General features: G+C 40.4%; 1 protein-coding gene across 1 annotated transcript; it reads left to right on the top strand.

The window, feature by feature from the left end:
- The first annotated feature begins 19,267 nt into the window (after positions 1–19,267).
- On the top strand, positions 19,268–20,846 carry LLCFC1 (LLLL and CFNLAS motif containing 1). The gene is made up of 2 exons (XM_066338466.1): positions 19,268–19,340; positions 20,545–20,846. Exons 1-2 carry the CDS (start codon positions 19,268–19,270, stop codon positions 20,844–20,846), a joined length of 375 nt encoding a protein of 124 aa, XP_066194563.1.
- Positions 20,847–20,890: the final 44 nt, after the last annotated feature.

A 20,890-nucleotide genomic window follows, 5' to 3' on the forward strand; every position in this document is an offset into this window, starting at 1 on the left:
TAAGAATATCAATAATGAGTCCCTCCTAACACTGTGAGGAGTGGGGGGAAGCAACTCCTCTTGAAGTTGAGAAAGGTATTTAGACATTGAGGTGTTAAGTGCCTCTGACAGACGAACACAATCTCTGTTTCTCCCAAGCAGAAAATACTTTCCACTGTCTCTCCAAGGAAGCCCTGGAAGAGTGGCATCAGCAGAGCAGGAAAGCAGTGATTTACTCCTGCCTCCTCCGGGCAGCACTGCCACCCTGACAGCAGTTCTCAGGTACAAGAAGTGAAGAACAGTCGGACAGCAGGTTGAGGAAGGTGTTTTTAGCCAACCAGGGAGGCAACAGCTGCAGCAGCCAGGGCAGTCCCAGCAGCTGCAAACCAGTGTCCCGGGTGGACTCACCGCAGGGCCGTGGGTGGCTCATTAGAGCTCTCATTGCGGCTTCAGACGGCAGTAACGCTGGCTCAGTAGTTCTCCTTCACCCACTTGTATGAACATGAAGTCTAATACTGCAAAAGTGTTTTCTTGTAATTCATGGTAGAGGGCATTTTCAGTGGAAATGGAATAGAGAGATGAAAGGTGGATGAAATATGTGAGCATATTAGAGACTGAAACCTCTTTAGCACATCATGACCATGCCACTTAAGCACTGCGAGGCTTTCATTCTAGCAGGCTGTAAATAGTCTTATTCAAAAACTAAGGACCTGATAAGGCCTTGCAATTGAGATGTGGATTGTAGGTCTATACAGTTTTGGTGTATGTGGTTTTCCACATACCTGATGGTGCTTTTAGGTCTTGGTGTCCCTTTCCTCCTGACTCATCCTGAGTCATGCTGTGACTGGCTTCAGCCCTTTAGCTCCTGACATTATTCTAGCTACACTTCTTCCTTGCTCCGAGCCCCTGCTGCCAATAGTGTCTTTATCCTGCCTGCCACTGATGCCCTTTCCTGGTGTGTGTCTTGACTTGTTTCTGAAATGGGGTAATTCTGACTGACCAGATTCCCGGACTCTCTTGATTCCAGCTTGACCCTGTCTAACAAATAAGACAGCTGATATCAACATCTCCTTCCACACAAATTCCCTTCTGTATCCATCGGCCGTCCATAGCAATGTAAGCATGAAGAAATGCAAAGCACAGCCTGTCCAAATGTGTTTCTCACACCACTGTGTCTAACAACACAAAGTTAAAAACAGACCAGCAATGATGGAACGATGCTGGTTCTGTGCAGTTCAGTCACCCCACGGCTCTGGGGTATCTACCAATGGCATATATTGCACAGTTAGGATGTGCTGCCCTTTGCAGGACTACAGAAACAGTTCAAGTAAGCCAGTGTGTGGAGATACTTCAGCAACAACCAATTCCTATTTTCCCATACCTGCCATAAATACAAGGGAGCAAAAAAAAACCACTTTTGTCACTGGAGATTGTTATCTTGCTAGAGACAATGCTCTGCACTTTTTTATAGTACAGTGTCCTTTTAGGTCAGCCTTGAATTTTTAATTTTTTTTAAAAAAACAAATCTGAATAGTTGAGTGTGAATGAGGTGACCTTTGGTGAACCTGAAATTCAAGTTAGCATTTGCCTGCAACGTAGTTGAAAAGGAAAAATTATAACTGAAGAATTAGAGAAAAGCACTACAGGAGAATTTTTCAAACAATCTTCAGTTTTGTTTTCATCCCAGGCCTTCTTTCTTCACCGCACAAATCAACACAGGTATTACCTGGGCTACTACAAAAGTAATTTCACTGCTAATGTAGAGACAGACGTAATTTGCACAGTACATAGATTCCTTTCCTTCTGAATGTTCCTGACCCCAACATTCCATGTTCTTACAAAACTCCTGTTAACCTTCCTGGAAATTTTGAGTGCTGGAGGTATGTAAGATTAAATCCAATGTGCTTATCTGGTGATAAATCAGGATGGGTGTGCTTTTTTTTAATTTTTCTGGCTTTATCTTACAGGATTTTTAGGGAGAGGGGGAATTGAAAGATCTGCATGATATTTTAACGTTACTACAAAGATGTAAGTGTAATCCCAGTCTTTCACAAAGTCCACAGGAATGCAAACTCTGAGCAGCAGGAAATGGAAAAGATAAAAGGCATTGTAAAAGTAAGGAAACCTATTGAACCTAAAAGAGAAACCAAATTAGCCAGACATGGTAGATATCCCCCATTTTGATCTTCTGAAAAGTTTTTTAAGGTTTCTGTTAAACACACAAGATTATGTAATGAGTGGTATCAGGAGAATTTACACAAAGTGGCTTTTGAAGAGAAAGGAAAGAAAGCGAAGTCAGCTCATTTATTATGATGAATTGAAATTCTCTTCTTCATTTACCTTCCAAATTTCCCCCCCCATATCCACGTTAAGCATCTGGTAGACAAATAAAGTAGCATAATTAGATGCTTAACACATTCAGAGCCCTGAGTAGCCAAGTTATCTTGGCTAGAGTACAGACAAGTTATATCTATCAGACATAAGTATTGCTCCCAACCATCTGCCTGGACAAATTTCCACACAAAGATTTGCCTATTTTTCCAGAGTCACAGATTGCCAATTCAATTCAGAAACTCTTAGCCTTCCGTGTCTTTTTTTGCATATAATCTCTCTGAATCACATATATGCTCAAACCTTAAAAATAAAAACACATTTTCTATTTTTTTTCTCAAATTCACAAAAGAATTTCACTATAAAAATTAGCTCTTAAAATTTCCCAATTTGGAAATTTGGAACAGAAATTCTGTCATTTCAGCAACAGCAAAAACAAAGTATATGGGCTGCTTTCCCAAGTTTACACTACCATCTTAAGAGCAAGAGTGGAAGTGCACCCTTCAACCAGACCAGTCTTTCAACACTGTGCCTGCACATTTCTGGATGTATTGCAATTCTTTGTCTGAAATCTCAACATCTAATGAAAGCTCTGAAGATGTACATTGTGAGAGAAAAGAATGAGAGCAGCAGAAGGACAGGAAAAAGCAATGACAAAAAACAGCTTCTAAGCACAGAGAGAACACAGAACAGAAAGTCAAGAATTCACCAAGTCAGCAGGAAACTGTGATGTAGTTTCTCTATGTCTATAATGGATAATCTTCCATCTGAGAAGATTGTAATAATAACTAGGCAGCAACTGATTGATGTATTACAGATATGTTTGGGAATCCTGTTGGACTGCGATATTTCCAGTTGTTCAAGTTATAGACCTTACTTGTGTAGCATAGGAAAACAGAGCTGTGGATGGTGGTATGGAAATGCACAGTGTTATGTATACTTTAATACCACAGAGCTGAGTGGTGATACCTATCAAAAACCAAACCAAAGCAACAGAGGAAAATAACTAGATATTCCAGAAGCAGAATACTAGTGGCGTTATCTCCACCAGTCTTGAGAAACTCTTATCTTCATGAGATCTCATCTGCTGTGTAAATACGAATTACTTCACCACCAGTAAATCACAGGTAACTCAGCAACAGACGTACCTTAACAATGCATTATAAACTATATCAGGGAGTAAGTGTCCTTGAAGGATCTACTCTGTATTATGCAACTAATCCTGATGTGTAATTCCATGAATCCATCTCCTGGCCTGGAGAAGTGCAAAATGCTAGAGGGAACCTGGTTGTAAATAAAATATTACACTGAATTCCCTTAATTAATAGCGTGGCCTTGTTAGGTGTGAATATGTGTGTAGTAAGCCTGGTCAAGAGAGTTAAAGAGAAGTGGTCTCTGCTTCTTGACTCAGATCAGCAGGAGCAAGGACAACTACTCGTGGTAAGGAACGGCAGCAGAGGCACAGACTCCCTAGGAAGATGCATTCCTGAGGTTCTGGTAAATTGGATGAGGGGTCAACGACAGTGCTACTGACTGTCAACATTTGCAGCAAACTTTGTAACAATTTCCAGGAAAAGCCAAAAGGGAATTGAAGACCTCTGGTAACTGCAGTCATGTTGGCAATGTGAAGGAGATATCTTAGTGAAATAGGATCACCAAGAGGTGAAATAGTGAAATAGGATCACTAATCCATAAAAAACCCTAATTGAGAGAGTCAGTGGGATTCTACCTCACTGAGGAAGCCCAGGCAAGGATCCTGGATGATTTTCTACTGTTACGATTTGAGGTACTAGCTCAAGTCAGAAAGCTTTTTGTTAGTGAGTTGAGAAGTTTATTTAGTGGTAGTTTACACAGAGACCAATTCCCCAGTCTTCTGTTAAGGGAGTATGTCCAAGGGACTCCTATACTCAATAGAAGCAGAAGCAGATTCCTTTATAAAAGGTGGACTGAGTAAATTTGAAACCAATAATCTACTCCAGCAGATAGGGAACTGATAGTCAGTCCTAACACAAAAATAGGTAATCAAGAAAAAGTAAAAAAAGGGCTTGGATCTCCACCTGGACTGTAGACTGACATTAAAATTGTGAGAGTGATACCTTGAGAGGCAACCTAGAATAGAGGCTGGACAGTGTAAAAGGAATAAAGTAGGTATTTATTAAAAGGCCTTTACAGGACACACCTTGGGCAGTACAAGAGCCCAGGCTCCACCCAAGATGGATGATAGATCATGAGTTCTCACACTTTCGTAAGTTTTGGTCCATTTACATATTGGGGTTGAATGTCCAGTTACAGCTTCAGGTTATGAAGTCCCATCCTCCAGTTTGGTCTACTCAATTCACTGTTGTTTGTACTTCTTGGGCCTGAAGCTGCAACAGTGTCCTTGGTTCTCGGGCTGGAAAAGGATTGTTTTGTCTAAACTGTGAGGAGAACTTGCTAACACTTTATAGGAAGTTCAGAGTTATATACTAGTGCAGTACAGAATCTGGAAAATATGAAAGCTAAAAGTTTAGGCATCAACAGTAAGGTTGTAAGATACTGAAATCAAGTCCTGAGAGCTGTCATTCAGATTTCCTCAGAGAAGTTTGGGATTTAAAGGTAGCCCAAAGGTGTTACCAGGAATCTCCAAAACAGCATCCAAGAGAGTGGGAAAAACCATTAACAATAAAGAACACTTTGCTAACGAGGTTTATTTTGCGGCCTGAAATGCCACAAAAATAGCTAAGTGTTTCTTCAACAGTTGTAAAGTTCTGTGTATGAGTGGGTAGATCCTGCTTTTTCAGTAGAGGCTCTCCTTGCTCCTAAAGATACACAAAACCAGGAAAGTATAGCTCTGGGATATATCTATGAAAATGCTAACCCCCAAATTTGTGGCCAGCAACATTTTTGCAGTTTGGAAAAAGGAAGAAGTTGGTGTAACAGCTCCTTGGTTTTCATGCTTTATAGCATTGATTTGAGACTGGGTGTGAGTAAATTGACTCCCAATTTCAGAGCTTAAAAGATTCTTTGAAATCTCTGAAGTATGAATACATCCTGATCTTATTCTGAGGGGGTTTTGGGTCTTAGCCCATAGCAACTGTACTACTAAAGTCAGGAGCAGACAGGAAATCAAACTTGGATTGTGACTGGGTTTTTTTTGTCACAACAGGTGACACCACTCAGTACTTGGAACACACAGCTCTGAGTTGTCCAAATCACCATTAGGGGAACTCCTGAATAAATGCTTTGGTGTAAGAGGAAGAATTTTGAAGGTAAGTTCTGATGACAGAGGTTAAACCTTGGTCCTGACAAATGGGAAATCTGGGCCTTGCTAAATATTTGTCTCCAAGAATATTGCATCCTGAGAACAATTCCTGGTAGAACCATTCAGCTGTACATCTCAGATTACAGGGCTTGCTACAATATCTGCCACCTGTGAAATCTCAGAGCAGACTAAAAATCCTTGGTTTTATTTCTCTGCCCCACCTTGGTCAGGTCCCTCAGTGTACTAAAAGGCTTTAATGGTCCTGACCAGCCTCATCTGATATGTCCAGTCTCATACTTGTCACCTCAAAATCTGTATGGTGTCCCACATAGCCTAGGTGTCCATATTTCTTAGGGTTTCCTTCCCCCTGCTTCCTCTGCCTTGCCTCATCCCCAAATCTTGTCAAGGGTAGAGTGAATTTCTGCCCCACTCATCCCCTGTTGTCTCTCAAGCCCATCTAGCCTTTAGGAACCCATAGGTACTCTGACCTCTTCTACCCAGCCCAAATTTTCGCATGCTCTCTTCTCTTTCTGAATAGTCTGTCTTTGGCTTTGCATCCTCTGAAATAGTCCTATAGAAACCCACAAAAACTAATCCACTCTACTTACAGCCCCTTCTGACTCCAGAACCCTGAGGGACAGGAGGACACTTTTGCTGGGAGGGGGCTCTTACTGTCGGATTTCTGAGTGTAGGAACAGGTTTTCATGGCCCTGACCAGTCTGACCTAGAGCCTTCGAAAAAGCTACAAACACACACACACATATGACTGACCATAAGCACAGAAGCCCTGTTTCAGGTCTGTCTTGTGTCTTCAGTTCCTGCCTGCTGCTGTGTTGCCATGGGTTTGGCCATGGGCTCCAGTGATCTGAACCCTGGCCTGCTGACTGACTTCTGGCTTGACTTCACACTTGCCTTGTCCACATGGATACATACTTTGTGATAAGCAGGCCTTGTCACCGTCACTAGACATCATTCTGATCAATGGGTTAATTTCCTGGCTTGACCTTAGACCTGCCTCACCACCACAAAATTGCTTGAAAATCTAGGGTCTTGCTTGAGTAACCATCTCCAGGTCTGCTACTCACCCTGCTCAAATAATGTGACTGTACCCTAGACGTGAAGCCCCTGTCCTGTCTGGTGTAAAGTCAGGCCCTGTCCCATCTGTTAGGGGGCAGCCAGCCCTTGCTGCTTCCTAACACTTCCCTCACAATTTAAGAGGTCCAGTAAATACCTCTGTGCTTTCCACTCTTTGAATTGCGGTCTTGAAGATTGCCCCAGTGAAGTCTTGACCCTTTCTGAAAGTTTTGGCAGTAGCAGAAGGTCATGGGTAGATGTCAGATATGACTAGTTGTTCTGCAAAATTAACTTAGAGAACCCATTGATCCTAAAGCAGAAACAAATACCTCTACCTCTGTGAACTCATTGTGTTCAACACCAGGAAAGGAATAATCACTGAAAATAGTGGATTCCAATGATGGTATTTGAAGAGCTGGTTACAGAGTTTTTCTGGTAGAGAAGTGACAAAGAAGACAGTGGTTTATTGCATTAACTATTGTAACACCTTTGATTAGGTGAGTTTATCAGAGCTGGTTCCCAAGCCAACGGAGTTTAAAATTGTCTCCTCTGACACAAAGCACAGAAGCTAGATGTGTTCCTCTCAAAGGGAGTATCGTGAAGGATATTCTCCAACACACTTGTTGCTGGGAAGGAACACTTACTGTTAGGTAATGGCCCGTTCAGAAGCATTTGTCTATTAATCAGCTTTGGTTAGCTAAGCCAGGCAAAGTTCATGTTACTGTGTTACTGTGTGAGTAATTCTGTTCTTTGTGTGCAGATATGGTATTGCAATAGTTAAGAAATATACTCAAGGGCTGCAGAACTCATTGCCCTGAGCTTCTGGGAAAAGGACGGTTACACACCTCATGGAAAATTTTATGGCAGAAACTGGAGTGTTGTACGTAAAGGGAAACTCATCCAGGGAGATGGCAGTGAACTAAACTTAATGAAAAATGTTATATGCGCTGAGAAAGGAAATAACCAATCTCCCATAAAATTGAATTAGTTGGGTTTTATTTAATGCATTTATTAAAGTAACTACTAGAACTAAAATAATTTATTTGTTTGTTATTAGTAATTTGTTATGCTCTGCTTTTCTGCTGGAAAACTTGATGGTTGGGAACTTTTTTGTTTGAATTTTTGTTTTTCCTCAAATGCTGTTGTATTCGTCCTGTTGAATAACACAGGATTCTTCTTCAAATTCATGTTGCCTGATTAGACTTTATAAGCTAATGAATTCTGAGCCTGATATAATACAACATCCAAAGAGCTACCAGAAATGTATTTTTAGTGAATTTTTACCCTCATCTCCGCCAAGAAATTGAGATAAATTTTACTCCACCGCAGAGAGAGGTATGTTCTAACCACACAATTAAAGACAGATGAATGATCAAAACTAATCATCACACTCTTCCCCCTGAGAATGTTGAATATGCCTTAAAGCTGTCCACTGAAACAGATGTGCACTGATTAAAACTGAGTACAGAACAAAATTATCCTGAGAAGTCAGGTCTCTGGCCACTTGTATGTACTCCAGGCACAGCTGAATTTGTCTGTTATGAATAGTGTCCTGAAGATTTTGAAGCACACTTTTGCAGTGACAACTAACTACTTTGTTAAATGGAAAGAAGTTGCGTTGACTTACATAAGCCTGAATTGGACTGACATTTAGAAAACAAACTGTTAGAGTAAGTGTTCTATCTTCATGAGAGAACCTGAGAATAGAATTTGAAATAAAAAGTTACCATTCCCTTTGCAAGTATGATTCATGACTTTTCCCAGGCAGAGGCTCATTTATAGCCTCCCTAAAGTCTCTTACTATCATTGGCCATGGACCAAGCAATGAAACATGTTTAAATACTCCTTTAACTACATCTTAACCAAGGATTTCTTGGTTTTGTTGCTTTGATGATCCAAAATTACACTTTTCCCTTGAACCACCAACAAAAATATCACTCGAGCTGCTGAAGGGAGTATAGGAGATGTGACACAAAGATCACAACAAGGCACCACAAATTTGATATCATAAAATATCATCAGGAGGTGACTCAATAGTAACACCATTTGTCCTTGATTCAGCCCTTATGTCCCAGTGTGGAAGTGTGGTCAGTGTGCAACCTCTGTCACTAAACAAGCTCAAGCCTCAGTGTAACACCCAACAACTGAATAGTAAATATAAACACATATTTTATCTTAGTTATTCCCAATTGTCTCCATAGTGAGATCCCTAGTTTTTAACCTATTTATCTGTGAAACACAACAAGAACTGGTCGTGTGGAAGCTGTGACATGTACCACAAATACATTCAAAGTACAGAGGGCACCTTCAGTAAATTGATGACCCCAAATTGTGGGGAATGCTGTCTATACTGGAAGGCAGGGCTGCCATTCAGAGACTGCTTGATAAAATGAAGCAAGAGTCCAAGAGAGATCTCATGGGGCTCAACAAAGAAAAAAAATCGGTCCTGGGTCTAGGGTAGGAAAATGACAGGCATGGAAAAGATTAGCTGGGGACCATCTCTGCAGAAAAGAGTCTGCAAGTTGAACATAAGCCAGCAGGGTGTCCTTGCAGCAATGAAGGTCAACCACATGCTAGACTGCGTTAGCAATACCGTAGGCAGTACGTCAGGAGAAATTATTTTTCCCTTCCATTTCAGAGGGGTTAAGCTGCGTTTAATGAGAGACTGAATCCAGGGTTGGGGTCCCCACACTGGCAAATGGGAGCACGTCAAACAGAGGGTCACTAAGATGGACAGCACTGTTCAAGGGGAGACTGAGGGGGCTGCTTTTTTTTTAGCATGGAGATTGCTTAAGTGGAAGGGAGGGGAGGTACAGGACTAATTGCTGTATCCAACATGGTCACAGAGGTGATAGAACCAGGCTCTTCACTGAGGTACCAAGGAAAAAAAAGCAACTTTCAAACACTGTAGTGAGGGTAATTCAGTAATACAACAGGTTGTCAGGAGAGTCTGTGGCATCTCCGTTCTTTGAGCTTTTCAAAACTCAGTTGAACAAGACTCTGAGAGACCTGATCCAATTTTCCTGTCAGCATTGCTTTGAACAAGGAGAGACTACAGCCTTTTTAAAGGCTATGAATGTATAGAAATTCTTCCAAAACCTAAACATTTGCCAAAGCTTTAAAATGTATTTTGAAGATATGAATGTTCTTTATCTAATCATTACTTATTCACTGATGTTACTGCATGGTAGAGCCATACAGCCATCAAAGTTACAATGTTGTTATCTCCTACAAACATTAGCCAAAGCAGTTACTGGAGGTGACCAGCTATCCAAAAAATGTGACTCTGTTGTCCTGGAGGGCTTTTTGCGTGAACCAATTCTGCACACCAGAGTCCTCTGTGAACCAGCTTGCTTCTTAACCTGCCTTCTCTTGAAACCTCTACAATCTTTGTATTTATAGTTGGGAAGAATCTACTTCTCATCTGCCCCTCCTGACTTCAGAGTCAAGTTCTTGGATGTTCAGGGCAATCAATCTCCAAATAAACGAAATGGTAGCATCACTTGGAGTAGGACTTTCACAAACACTAAGTCAGATCAGCTGAAGCCTTTAAGAGGGCCATTTCCAAGGACATCAGTGCTCAAGTCCTTGCCCATCTTCTGATTTGAAGTCTGAAAGATCAGAGGTCATGTCTTTAGAGCTGCTGTAAGAACACTCTATCCGGGTGACCTTCATCCAAACCCTGGGGAAAAGACCACAAAGTATTTTTCCGCCTGAACATCTCCTGTGCACCCACGGCATTTTTCCATAATTTGCTCTTTGGAGTCACCAAGTTTATTGAAAAAGAGAAGGTAACTGGACACACTTATTCCATTTGGCTTCTCCTGTTTTGAATTAGCAAGGAAAATAGTTATGCCTTAAAGCCTTCATTGCATCTTAAGTTTTTTTCTGACGTCAACTATAAATACTGGCTTCCAATCTGCTTTCATGTGAGGCCATATACAAACCTCAGTTGAAAACTGATTATCCCTATCACAGACTAGATCATAATCTTAGTGTTTCAGTTCAAGTTTTAAAAAAGTGGCATGTCACCCCTTGCTCTTTTCTTACTTAGGCTATGTGGCGTTTTAAATCATTCCTTGTTTGGAAATTTCTTTTTCCTATCTCCTTTGAGACATTTTCATTTCAACCATTCAGTAACAAAACGCTGAAATCTGTTTCTTTTTCAGGAGTAATATGCTCAGAACCTGGAGTATGGGAAGCAATCACATCAGTACCCTAATGCTTACAAAACCTGTGGGACTTACTTTGCCAGCCCATATCCACAGTTCACAAAACTTTGCCCATTTGCAGACCCATGAGTGCTCTGCAGGTGTGCAGTTATTTCAGGAACACTTTTAACTCCAAAACATTTCTGGTTAAAAGCACCTTTGAAAAGGTTACTTTTTTTTTCAAGGAAAATCTAGAAATAATAAATTGGAAGGAAAAAAACTACTGACAATATAAATTTAAACTATATTACTAAATTTCTTCTCAGAATTGGTAATCCTTTCAGGTATGGCAGCTATGTCTGACACTACCTATCCTGACTTCTTTACCATGGTATGAAAAACACAAACTCTTGGCTGCATGGTGCCGTACAATGAGTGTTAAAGGCATCTTGGTGATGACTTTAAACTGGGGCAATCATTCACCTTCTTGTACTTTGCTGCATTACCCGTGGGAGCTAAGCCTTGTAGTAATAAAAAATTATAAGCTGATAATAAATCATAAGGTAATTTAACACTGAATAATTTAAATGATCAGGTTTTCCACAGCTGTTTACTCTATGTGAGTGGTACACATTGAAACCATACCCAAGTGAACAGATGACTTTAAAAGACAGAAGAACTTACCACAGGGCTAATGAAAGATCATTTTGCAATTTTAAGAATAATTCTCACTACTAGGAAGAAAATGTAATTTCTAGCATTTTATCTTTTGTGTCAGTTCTCTAATATTGCCTTATGGAAAGTATAGTATTATCCTTTTCTATGAAAGTAGAAAATATTTCTTATATTAATAGCATATTTTTTACATAGAAATAGCAAACATTCCAAGCCATGACTAGGAAGTCATGAGAGAAAATCCTAAGAGTTTACTTTTAGGGTTAACTGTGTCATTTCACATGAAAAGAATCTCAAAGGCAGTCACATAAGCTACTAAATATAGGGCATTTGAACTTCTCCACCTTTGCGGTTCTTCGCATAAACCCTTGTGAATCTGCTATATTTAGAAAGAAAGAGGAATACTACCAAAAATCTTCAAAACAACTTCTGCTATTTGTTTCCTAGGGCCAGACTGCCAGACATGCACAAAGAAACCCAGGAAGAACCTGAGCTCAGGTGCCGCAGTAGTGGGCACGGTTCACATTCCAAAAATTACAGATCAGATTGCAAATTGGGCATCTCATTATCAAGACTATGATGGGATGGATGCACAGCCTGGCAACTTCTGCCCTCTGCTGCAATTCTGAGAAATCATGATAGTATTATCATACTAGGGAATAGCCCTGTCACAGCTACACTTTTGGAGCATGTTCAGCTGCATTAGAAACAGGAAAAGTAATTTTTTGGCAGTATTAATGTATTCCCATTTTGGAAGGAATATCTGTAAAAATGAGAGTCACAGTTTTAAAAGAGATATATCCAAGAGATAAAGAGAAGGTCAAGCACATTACAGAAGGTATAGATAATGCAGTGCATCTAAGATATCTGCATCTGCAGCTATTATTTGCCCAGTCTGTCCTGTGACACAGTTCTCAGTCCAAATGCTTCACAATGGGACAAAACAGTTCTCTCTCCACACAACTCTGCTTACACAATTCAAATAATTTATCAGGAAAAAACATTGAAACATTCAATTTTGGTTTGACTGGTTTTGTTTCAGCAAACTGAAGGGAAAAACCTGGACACTCTAAAATTTCAGAGTGTTTATTGTGTAACTGCCTATGTCCAACACCTTGAGGACTATTTGTATTACTCCCACTTAGCTAGCAATCATGCAGGTACTACTGGAGTGAAATCTTGGCTCCAATGAGGACATTGAAGTTTTGCAACTGTCTTCTTTTCAAAATCCATTTAAAGACACAATGCAATCTCTTACATCATTCTATTCCTTTACAGCAAGTCAATATTACAGACCCTGGCTTATAGATACTGAAGGAAGAAACAGTGAGACTAGAGCAGTAAAACCTCTCTGAGCTGGAGAAAGAGAGAAACTGGAATGATCCAGGAATATCTACCCTATGGGAAATTCAGAAGTAAAAGACACCAAGGTTAACAAGCAGTGTTAAATGGCTATTTAGAAAACATGATTAGAATAATAAGAATGAAAGGAGACAAATTTTCTTCATAATTGTATTTAATTGTTTGACCATGAAATTATTTATGTAGTTCTTTTAATAGTATGTATTTTTCCTTGCTAGTAAGAGTGACTGGGATATACTGCATGACACAGACTGTGCAGCTTCAGAGCAACACCTCTGACAACAGTGAACTATCACAGACTTTCTTACCAACTACCTAATTATCTTGGATCTCCATCTTATCATCGTATTGCCCTCACTTACCCCAAACCAAATTACAGCCTGGAAGGAGACTGCAGTGGTGATTTGTGTACTTTATCTGATGAACAGTTACATCATGTGGTCAACTCTGGAAAGGGTTCAAGAGAAATTAAGACAGAACCTTGTATAATTGCCCATTCATAAAGAAAGCATGTCAGAACAATGTCACTGATGTTTTGCCCGGGGAGAAAGGGATCCAAGGCCCTGACAATGCACCCAATAACTTTTGCATTCCCACGGTTGTTATACCATTCCTCTTCTTTGTATTTTTAATAAGCAAATGCAGAGTTGCCTCACATTCTCATTTTCAAGAACCCTGGATATATGTAGATTCCACCCACTTGGAGTCCCCATTCTATTGCCATAATTATATATACATTACTTTATTAAATTATAACTACTAATTACAGTTATTAATTTAATTAAGTAGTCATTAAATGGTATCTTTCCTGAATAGGCCTTGGATCATTTCACAAATGAAAAAAATATTAACATCTACATCATAAAAGCTGAATAAAAAAGAGAGGTATGGATATATGCAGATTCCATGGGAAATGAACACAACTTGCATTGTATAAGCACTGCAATGCCTTCTGCAGAAAGCCTACAGTGCATGCTGGACAGAGTCCCTTAACTTTTTGAGCTTTTTAAAAATAAGTTCCTAGACTTCATTGCTAAGAAAAAGAATACAGAAAATATTAAGCAACTATATTTAGAACAGAAGGCACAAAGTATTGCCATATTGTTTTTCTCATAATCTTGGATAATTTATTAACTTTCTTAAGAGCTTTATTTAATAACTGTGGCTTTCTGAAATAATAAGAAGCTGAAACTCTTTTCAAGTAATTTATGGCTTATATTGTGTCTAAATTTGGTCAGGGTATCCTGAAGTAAATTAGAGAAAAAACACAGAAGTGTTTTAAAACAAGCATAATAAGACTGTTGTAAAAGATATTTCAATATTTATTGAATGCATATGGAGCTGGTTGATGACAGACATAAAGATATTTGGATAAATCACGTGAGGCTTAACAGGCCACACAGAGCAGTGTCTCAATAATTAGAACTTCTTCTTCAACTCCTCAGTTGATGATGAAGCAATCAGGTCCTTCATGTATTTGGAAGAAGCAGCCCAGCAATCAGTGGAGTTGTTCTGATTCAGAAGCTTCCAGCCGTGAACTTTCTCCTTTATCCGAATTCACTTTTCTCAAAATTACAGGCAGGGCTGTTTATTTCCCTTAAATCTAGATTTTTTAATAAATTAGGTAAGTTTGAGTAAGTGTAAAAAGTAAGAGCTCTTCGAGCTGGTTGGAAACGACTGTCTTGTGGAGATGACTGTCTTGGTCTCAAAGAACACTAGATTTAATACATGTTTAATTTGTACTCTGTTTCTTGCATGCGAATCTACTCTTAATATTTTAATTAATAGCAGTCCAAATAAGAGCAAACGAAAACAGAAATGGCACAAAAAGAGAATGAGAAGAGACAGTGTTTGTACAACCCATGCCTCAATGGAAATCCAGTTTGCACTATTTTTTAAAGTAATCATTCATCACTACCAGCTCAGGAGTGATTTGTTGATTTTCATTTGTCGTTTCTGTGCTGTGGTGATCGACAAAACCTTTGGGGGAAGGATGTTATCCCCATCTCTTGCATGGGATGACACAACCCGTCTGCTGCTGTCTGCTCTTAGAAGAAGCCTGATATCTCCATTTCCAGAACTCAGTTTAAGTGGTGAAAAATGACCACATTTCAAAACCCTTCAGTTCTTTTTGACCCCTCCTTCTAAGTTTTCTTTTTAGTGATGACCTCAGAAGCTGTGAATTCCACATGAGAAAGCAGAGAGGGAGAGTACCTGTTTTGGGATAATCATGAGCAAGACTCCCACAGATTAGTTAGCATTCTGATGATAATGTGTCACAGGTAAATTAAAAGCCTGGTTTGCCAGAAGGGAACTAGTTTCTCGGAATTTGAAGTGCACTTTATGACTGCCTGCAACACCAGATCAGTAGCCATAATACAGAACTGCCTAAAAGACCCTTCACCACAGACCTCTGCTCACAAATGTCTGCGGCCCAGCTGTTGATTCATCTCAAACACAGCACCCATCATTCCTGTCTTGCAGCTGCTGAGTCATTCCCAGCCTATAGTCACAAACCCCTCTGCCAGTTCCCTCTGTCCTGTCCCTCGTCTCTCCACTTATTTCTGTTCTGGAATCTTCACAAAGTTCTGCTGGTGCCATTCCCAACTACACTGCTGCCTGGCCTTTGTAGGCCTGGGCACTCCCAAGGGAATATGCTTTCAGTCATGTTCTGGAGTTCCCCATTTCAGTCTGCAGTATCCCCAAATTCTCCATCAGTTTTTGATCCCGGCATCAAAACCAGCCAGTAGGTGTGCCTTTAGTTTCCTGGCAGTATCCCGTTCTCTGAGGAATACAGCCTTGGGGTAGGATGCAGAAATTCACTGATTATGATCTTTCGGTCCATTTCCTTTCTTCCCTTCATTGGCTCCTTCTTGCCTCAAGGCCTTCACTGCTCCATCTTGGGAATGACTTTACAGCCTCATCCACCTCCTCATTACAAATCCAATGGGGTTTTGACCTCACATAGGAGAGTCATCTGATGCAGACAGTGATAACCTTCCTGGTGCTGCCAATTGTCCCGTGCTTCACTGGACCGGAGAGAGGCTTTTACTGGATTTCATGCACCAGGTCTTTTAACCCGATGGGGGAGAAAGCATACATTAACTAGTCTGCTTTGTCCCCCTCCCCCAGCCCAGCCTGAGAGCAGTGGCCCATGTGCTGCTGTGCTTGGGGTTTTTTCATCATCTTTGCACCACACTGAGTCCTGTTGCAGAATTTGCTAAGGAAGAACATGAAATACCGAGCCACAATACCCAGAAAGAGAAATTATTGCTCAAACTGGTTTATCCAACTGTTTGAGTGTATTCATCTTTCTCATATCCTGCTCATTCTCTGCCATTATATGGACAGAGGAATCCATATCCACTGTTCTTTTCTACCTTGGAGCCTCAGCTTCAAAGGAGTCCAAGGGCAGTCCTTTGGACTACTGTAAGTATCTACTCCATTGCCCACAGAAATAAAAAGCACAGCCTTAGGCAGGAATCAGTTTTCCACTACAGTCAGTGTGACAATAAACAGAAAAGACCATAAGGATTCCAGGAAAGTACCAGGCCATGTGAAGTGAGGTTTTTGAATTGGGGTCATTCCTCTTCAGAAGTAAGAAGTGAGGTTAGCCTACTAATGTGCAGGCCAGGACAGCCAAAACAACAACAATAAAAAAAGAGCTTAAAATATGTTCAACTTATGCCCAATACCCAACAACTTTTAAAACAAAGCAGTTCATTGAGGATAGATTTTAAGAGCGTAGTACAATCGATGGGGTGGCAGTGCTGGCAAAGGGTGATTTAATTCTGGGAACAGAGATGAAGTGACGAAAGAAAGTAATCATTAATTTAATTCTTTCAACCTTTTCTTCTCCATTGTGCAGGATATATATATATATATGCGTGTGAAATTTTCACACATACTTGCATTCATGTATGCAAAACAGAGAACAGCCGGATAAATATGTATACAAGGTCTGAGATGGTCAGATAAATACTCTATTACTGTCAGACACACTGAGGAAAAAAACACTAGTCAGTCTGTTCTCCATATTTAGTTTTCTTTTAAAAAAATTTGCAGTTTGATTTTAAGAACTCTTCAGAAGTTGAGCAGTGTTTAAAGAGTAGTGCTTAAATTTTTTTTTTAAAGCTTAAATCTTATTTCGCATCTTGTCCTTTTCCTACTTTAATTATATGTACTTTGCTAGGTAACATACATAACCACAAACAAAGCAAAACAGGAGTCAGAACTCTCTGTACTCGAGGAAGGATAGCATAGCCACTGTTTCTTCTCAAGGGCATGGCCTCTTTTGAATTTTCAGTGTCTGTCACTCAGTAAGGGGCAGTCCAGCCACCTCCTGTCCTGCCCCAATCATGTGTTTCTGCTGGCTCGATGCAGAGTACCCTTCGTGCGACTGCACAGTTAACTGCACCGAAAACTCACCCAACAGAAAAGTGACCTAACAAAACCCATGTTTAAAATGGTCTTGTCAACTAATACAGCCCATTAACTAAGCCACACCAACACTAGTGTCAGCAATTGAAAAATGTAGGAGCGAGCATCCAGTGACAGGAACCCTTGCTGAGGCAGGAGTGTGAGCTTATGCCAGAATGAGTATGTCATCATGACCTCAGTCATAGTAAAAGTCTTCACATCTAGCATCTATTTACTTACCTACTTCAGTGAAATAAAGAATTTCAGAAGCGCAGGTGAGGACTTGAAAGTATCCCACACTCCCTGTGAGGAATGCAGAAGACCTTTGAAATACAATCTTATGCTGATTTGGGTACAGATTACTTCAGATGCAGAGATCTCTGTAGGGAAAATGCCCCTTGAAGTTGCTTTACTAATTGCTCTGCAGGACTGAAAATTCCACCTTCCAGTCTCACTCCCTCTTACCCTTTCTGATGCAGATCTGTTGAAGTTTCTGTCCTACTCCTGTGTGAGAGTATATACCTACTGATACCCAGTGTATTGAACTCCCTATTACACCATTCAGTAGGAACCAGTAAAGAAATTTATTTTCCAGCCAAACACACCATTTATTTGTTGAATGTAACATGCAACAATTCTTTGCAGTGACTATTTCTGAAAAATTCATCTTCTAACCTCTTGAAGTATATTTCTAATGAGCACTTTCTGGGCTTAACAGAAAATCTTTTCAAGACTAGCAGGAAAAAAGATCACTGAATGTCTTGGACAGCAAGCTGAAGCTGACTTAAGACCTGGTGTAAAAATCTCAATGCCTAGAAATCAGAATATGTATATATATCCTTGCATGTGCTTAAGTCTGTAGTAACCATCATAGCCCCAGGATAATTATTATCTTGACCTGATGAGCTAATTCCCTGACCTGGCTTTTGGGCATCTAGAAAAGAAATGTGAAGAGCCTGAATGAAAGAACCATCACTAATAGTAGAAAAGGGAAAAAACCCACAAACAAAAAAATGACATCCACTCCCCAAGACCATGGAAAAAACCCTCCAAACAAAACAAACACAAATAAAAATCAACACAAAAACAAAAACAAACAAAATGAAAGTAAAATCCCAGGGATCTAAACATGAATCCGTATGTAAATTTCAGGAGTGTGAAAGAAAGTAGTTACAGCAAATAATAGTTCCATTTAAATGTGAGTTTAAAAATAACTAGAAAATTGTCTTCTATGCTACATAGTGAAAAGTCATCATCAGAGCTCTAAAATGCAGTCTAGACGGAGATTTAATTAAAGTGGGCAATTACGTCTGGCAAAGTCAATGGCAAGGGTTAATAAGACAGGACGGGTTTTTTCTCTGTAGAATAGGTGCTTTGCAAGAGGAGTTATTTCTACATCGATGTTGTTAGATCACCATCTAGAGGTCATTTAAAACACATGCTTGTCATTCAGTTAGAATTTAAAAAAAATAAATTTCTATTTACTGAGGCTCTTTGAGCACAAATTACTAATAATTGTTTAAGCACTGAAGTGGGAAATTCATTACATTTTCCACTCCACTTGTATCAGTTTTATAAAACACTTCTTGTTCAGTTTCAGTTAGTTGTCAGCTACAGAAATATCCAGGATTAAGTGTGATTTTTTTTTTACATTAGGTAGTGTCCTATTGATATGATCCTATCCCCTTCATTCTTTTTACCTTTCAGCAAAGACATACTTTTTGCCAATTATTCCCAAAAAAACCTTTCACACTCTTTCCTTGCCTTGGGGTCTCCTTAGCTACATGGGGTCCATAGTGTTTCTGTCCAACAGCATGCAACACCTTTGTGTGTCAGATGGTGTCATGATGTCACAATGTGCCCCAAACAGGACCATGGTGGTAGTTGTGTCCAGACTCCATTACCTGAAAAGCGGCAATGAGCAAAAGTGTCTTGTGCTAGACAGCAAAATAGTATGGGGGGTAATGCAACCCTGATAATTTTCCTGGGATTTGTCATCTGTCTGATGAGTTTGCTTCCGGCCACTTACTGTACCATGCCAGTGAAAGTCCAGAGCATGACTCCCAATGCCGAGAATGAACAGGAAGAAGAAAGCAGTCCAACAGCAGGTGAGAGGATGGGCCGAAGTGAGAAGATGAGAAATAAGGGGCTTGGAGAGCAGCTAAGAGCAGGAAATGAGATTAGGTGTGGACACAGAAGCTTGTTTTGCAAAAAGAAAATCAAAGGAGGAATGACAAGCTATATGTCAAGGGAGGTGGAGGTTGGATGATCCCTAAGGAATAGGGAGCCTGCAAAGGAGTGGGATAGCAAGGCCATCCCACAGGCCCCGAGCAGGACAGGCTGGGGATGGCAGGATCAGACAAGAGGTCACCAGGGAGGTCCATGATACTAAGTCCAAGTTCAAGGAGGAATACCAGTCAGCGCCAGGACCAAACCCAGGGATGGTGAGCAGGGTCAGACACAGTCCAGTGACGGCCCAGCCTGACACTTACACGGGGCAGAGGACATGGGGGATGCACAAGTTCAGGCTGGTCATAGAGGTTAAGGCCTCTTAGATCACCCACAGCCCTGACTGCAGCCTCCTGTCTCAGCTGTCCCCTCACACCCTACAGACATTTGAAAGGAAAGGTCCAGCACACCCTTGGGGACCAGCATGAAATAATGAAAGAAAATAGAGCCAGACACAGTCCCATGACTGCCAAGCAAATCCATAGTGATGAAGCATATTCAAGGGTCAAATCAAGAAGTCAATTTGCAGTTCAGGACCCAGAATAGCAGGGTCCAGGCACAGATGTGATAGAGACAGAGCTGGAGATAAGTGTATTTGCAGCAAACCACAAATAGAGATCTGACACCCAGACCTGAGCTTAAATGCAGCACCTGGACCCGTGGAATTCAGGTAAAGGCTCTAGTCAAGGCTTTTTAAGGGCTATTACAGCCTACTGCTATAGTCATGGTCCTGAAAAGATAAAAGAAGGTGTCTGCGGTGACTTTTGTAATGGAAAAGTACAGGAAAGAAGAAAAACATGAAGATGCAAAGTGGAGTGAGGAAAAAGCGATTACTAAAAGAAAATGTTTCAAAATCAGAATGACAGAAACAGGAAAAGAACAAGAGAAGCAGAGAGAGAAGTATGAATGAAAAGCTGCTTGGGATGAAGGAGGAAATGGACATACAGTGAAGGTGAAGAGTATTTGAAAGTTTAGAAAGCAGGGAGAATAAAACAGGATGGATGCAGAGGTAGAAAGGCTCCAAGTATGAAAGAAGTGAAGAAGAAGAAAGCTCATGTTGTTTCCTTTTTCCCTTATTTACAGGTTGGGAGGAAATGGAAGAGTCATTTGTGGCCTCATCAACAGGAGAAGGAATGGAGGTGATCGACATGGTGGAGCCTGAGGACTCAGAGACATTGAGCAATTCAGCATTGAAGGATTTGCTCTTGGATCTGACTCTTCTCCTCAAGATTGTTTCGGTGGTTTTTTTAATGCATGACATAGAGCTTGAAATAATTTCTGTGATCACAAATGATAACAATTTGAACATCTGCCTGTGTTTCATGATCACCTACTGGACAATACAGCTTGTCTTCACCCAGCCACATCCCAGAGAACTGAACTAGAACACTGATGACAAGGACCCTGTGCACATATTGAAAATGTTTTC

The sequence above is a fragment of the Sylvia atricapilla genome, chromosome 2 (genome assembly GCF_009819655.1).
Source record: "Sylvia atricapilla isolate bSylAtr1 chromosome 2, bSylAtr1.pri, whole genome shotgun sequence".
NCBI classification, from domain to species: domain Eukaryota; kingdom Metazoa; phylum Chordata; class Aves; order Passeriformes; family Sylviidae; genus Sylvia; species Sylvia atricapilla.

What these genes read in the sequence shown, in the direction of transcription:
- LLCFC1 (XM_066338466.1), top strand. Translation starts at nt 19,268, where the DNA reads ATGCCAGTGAAAGTCCAGAGCATGACTCCCAATGCCGAGAATGAACAG. An exon ending in AGAAAGCAGTCCAACAGCAG is followed by an intron (nt 19,341 to 20,544) that starts GTGAGAGGATGG and finishes CCTTATTTACAG; the next exon opens with GTTGGGAGGAAATGGAAGAG.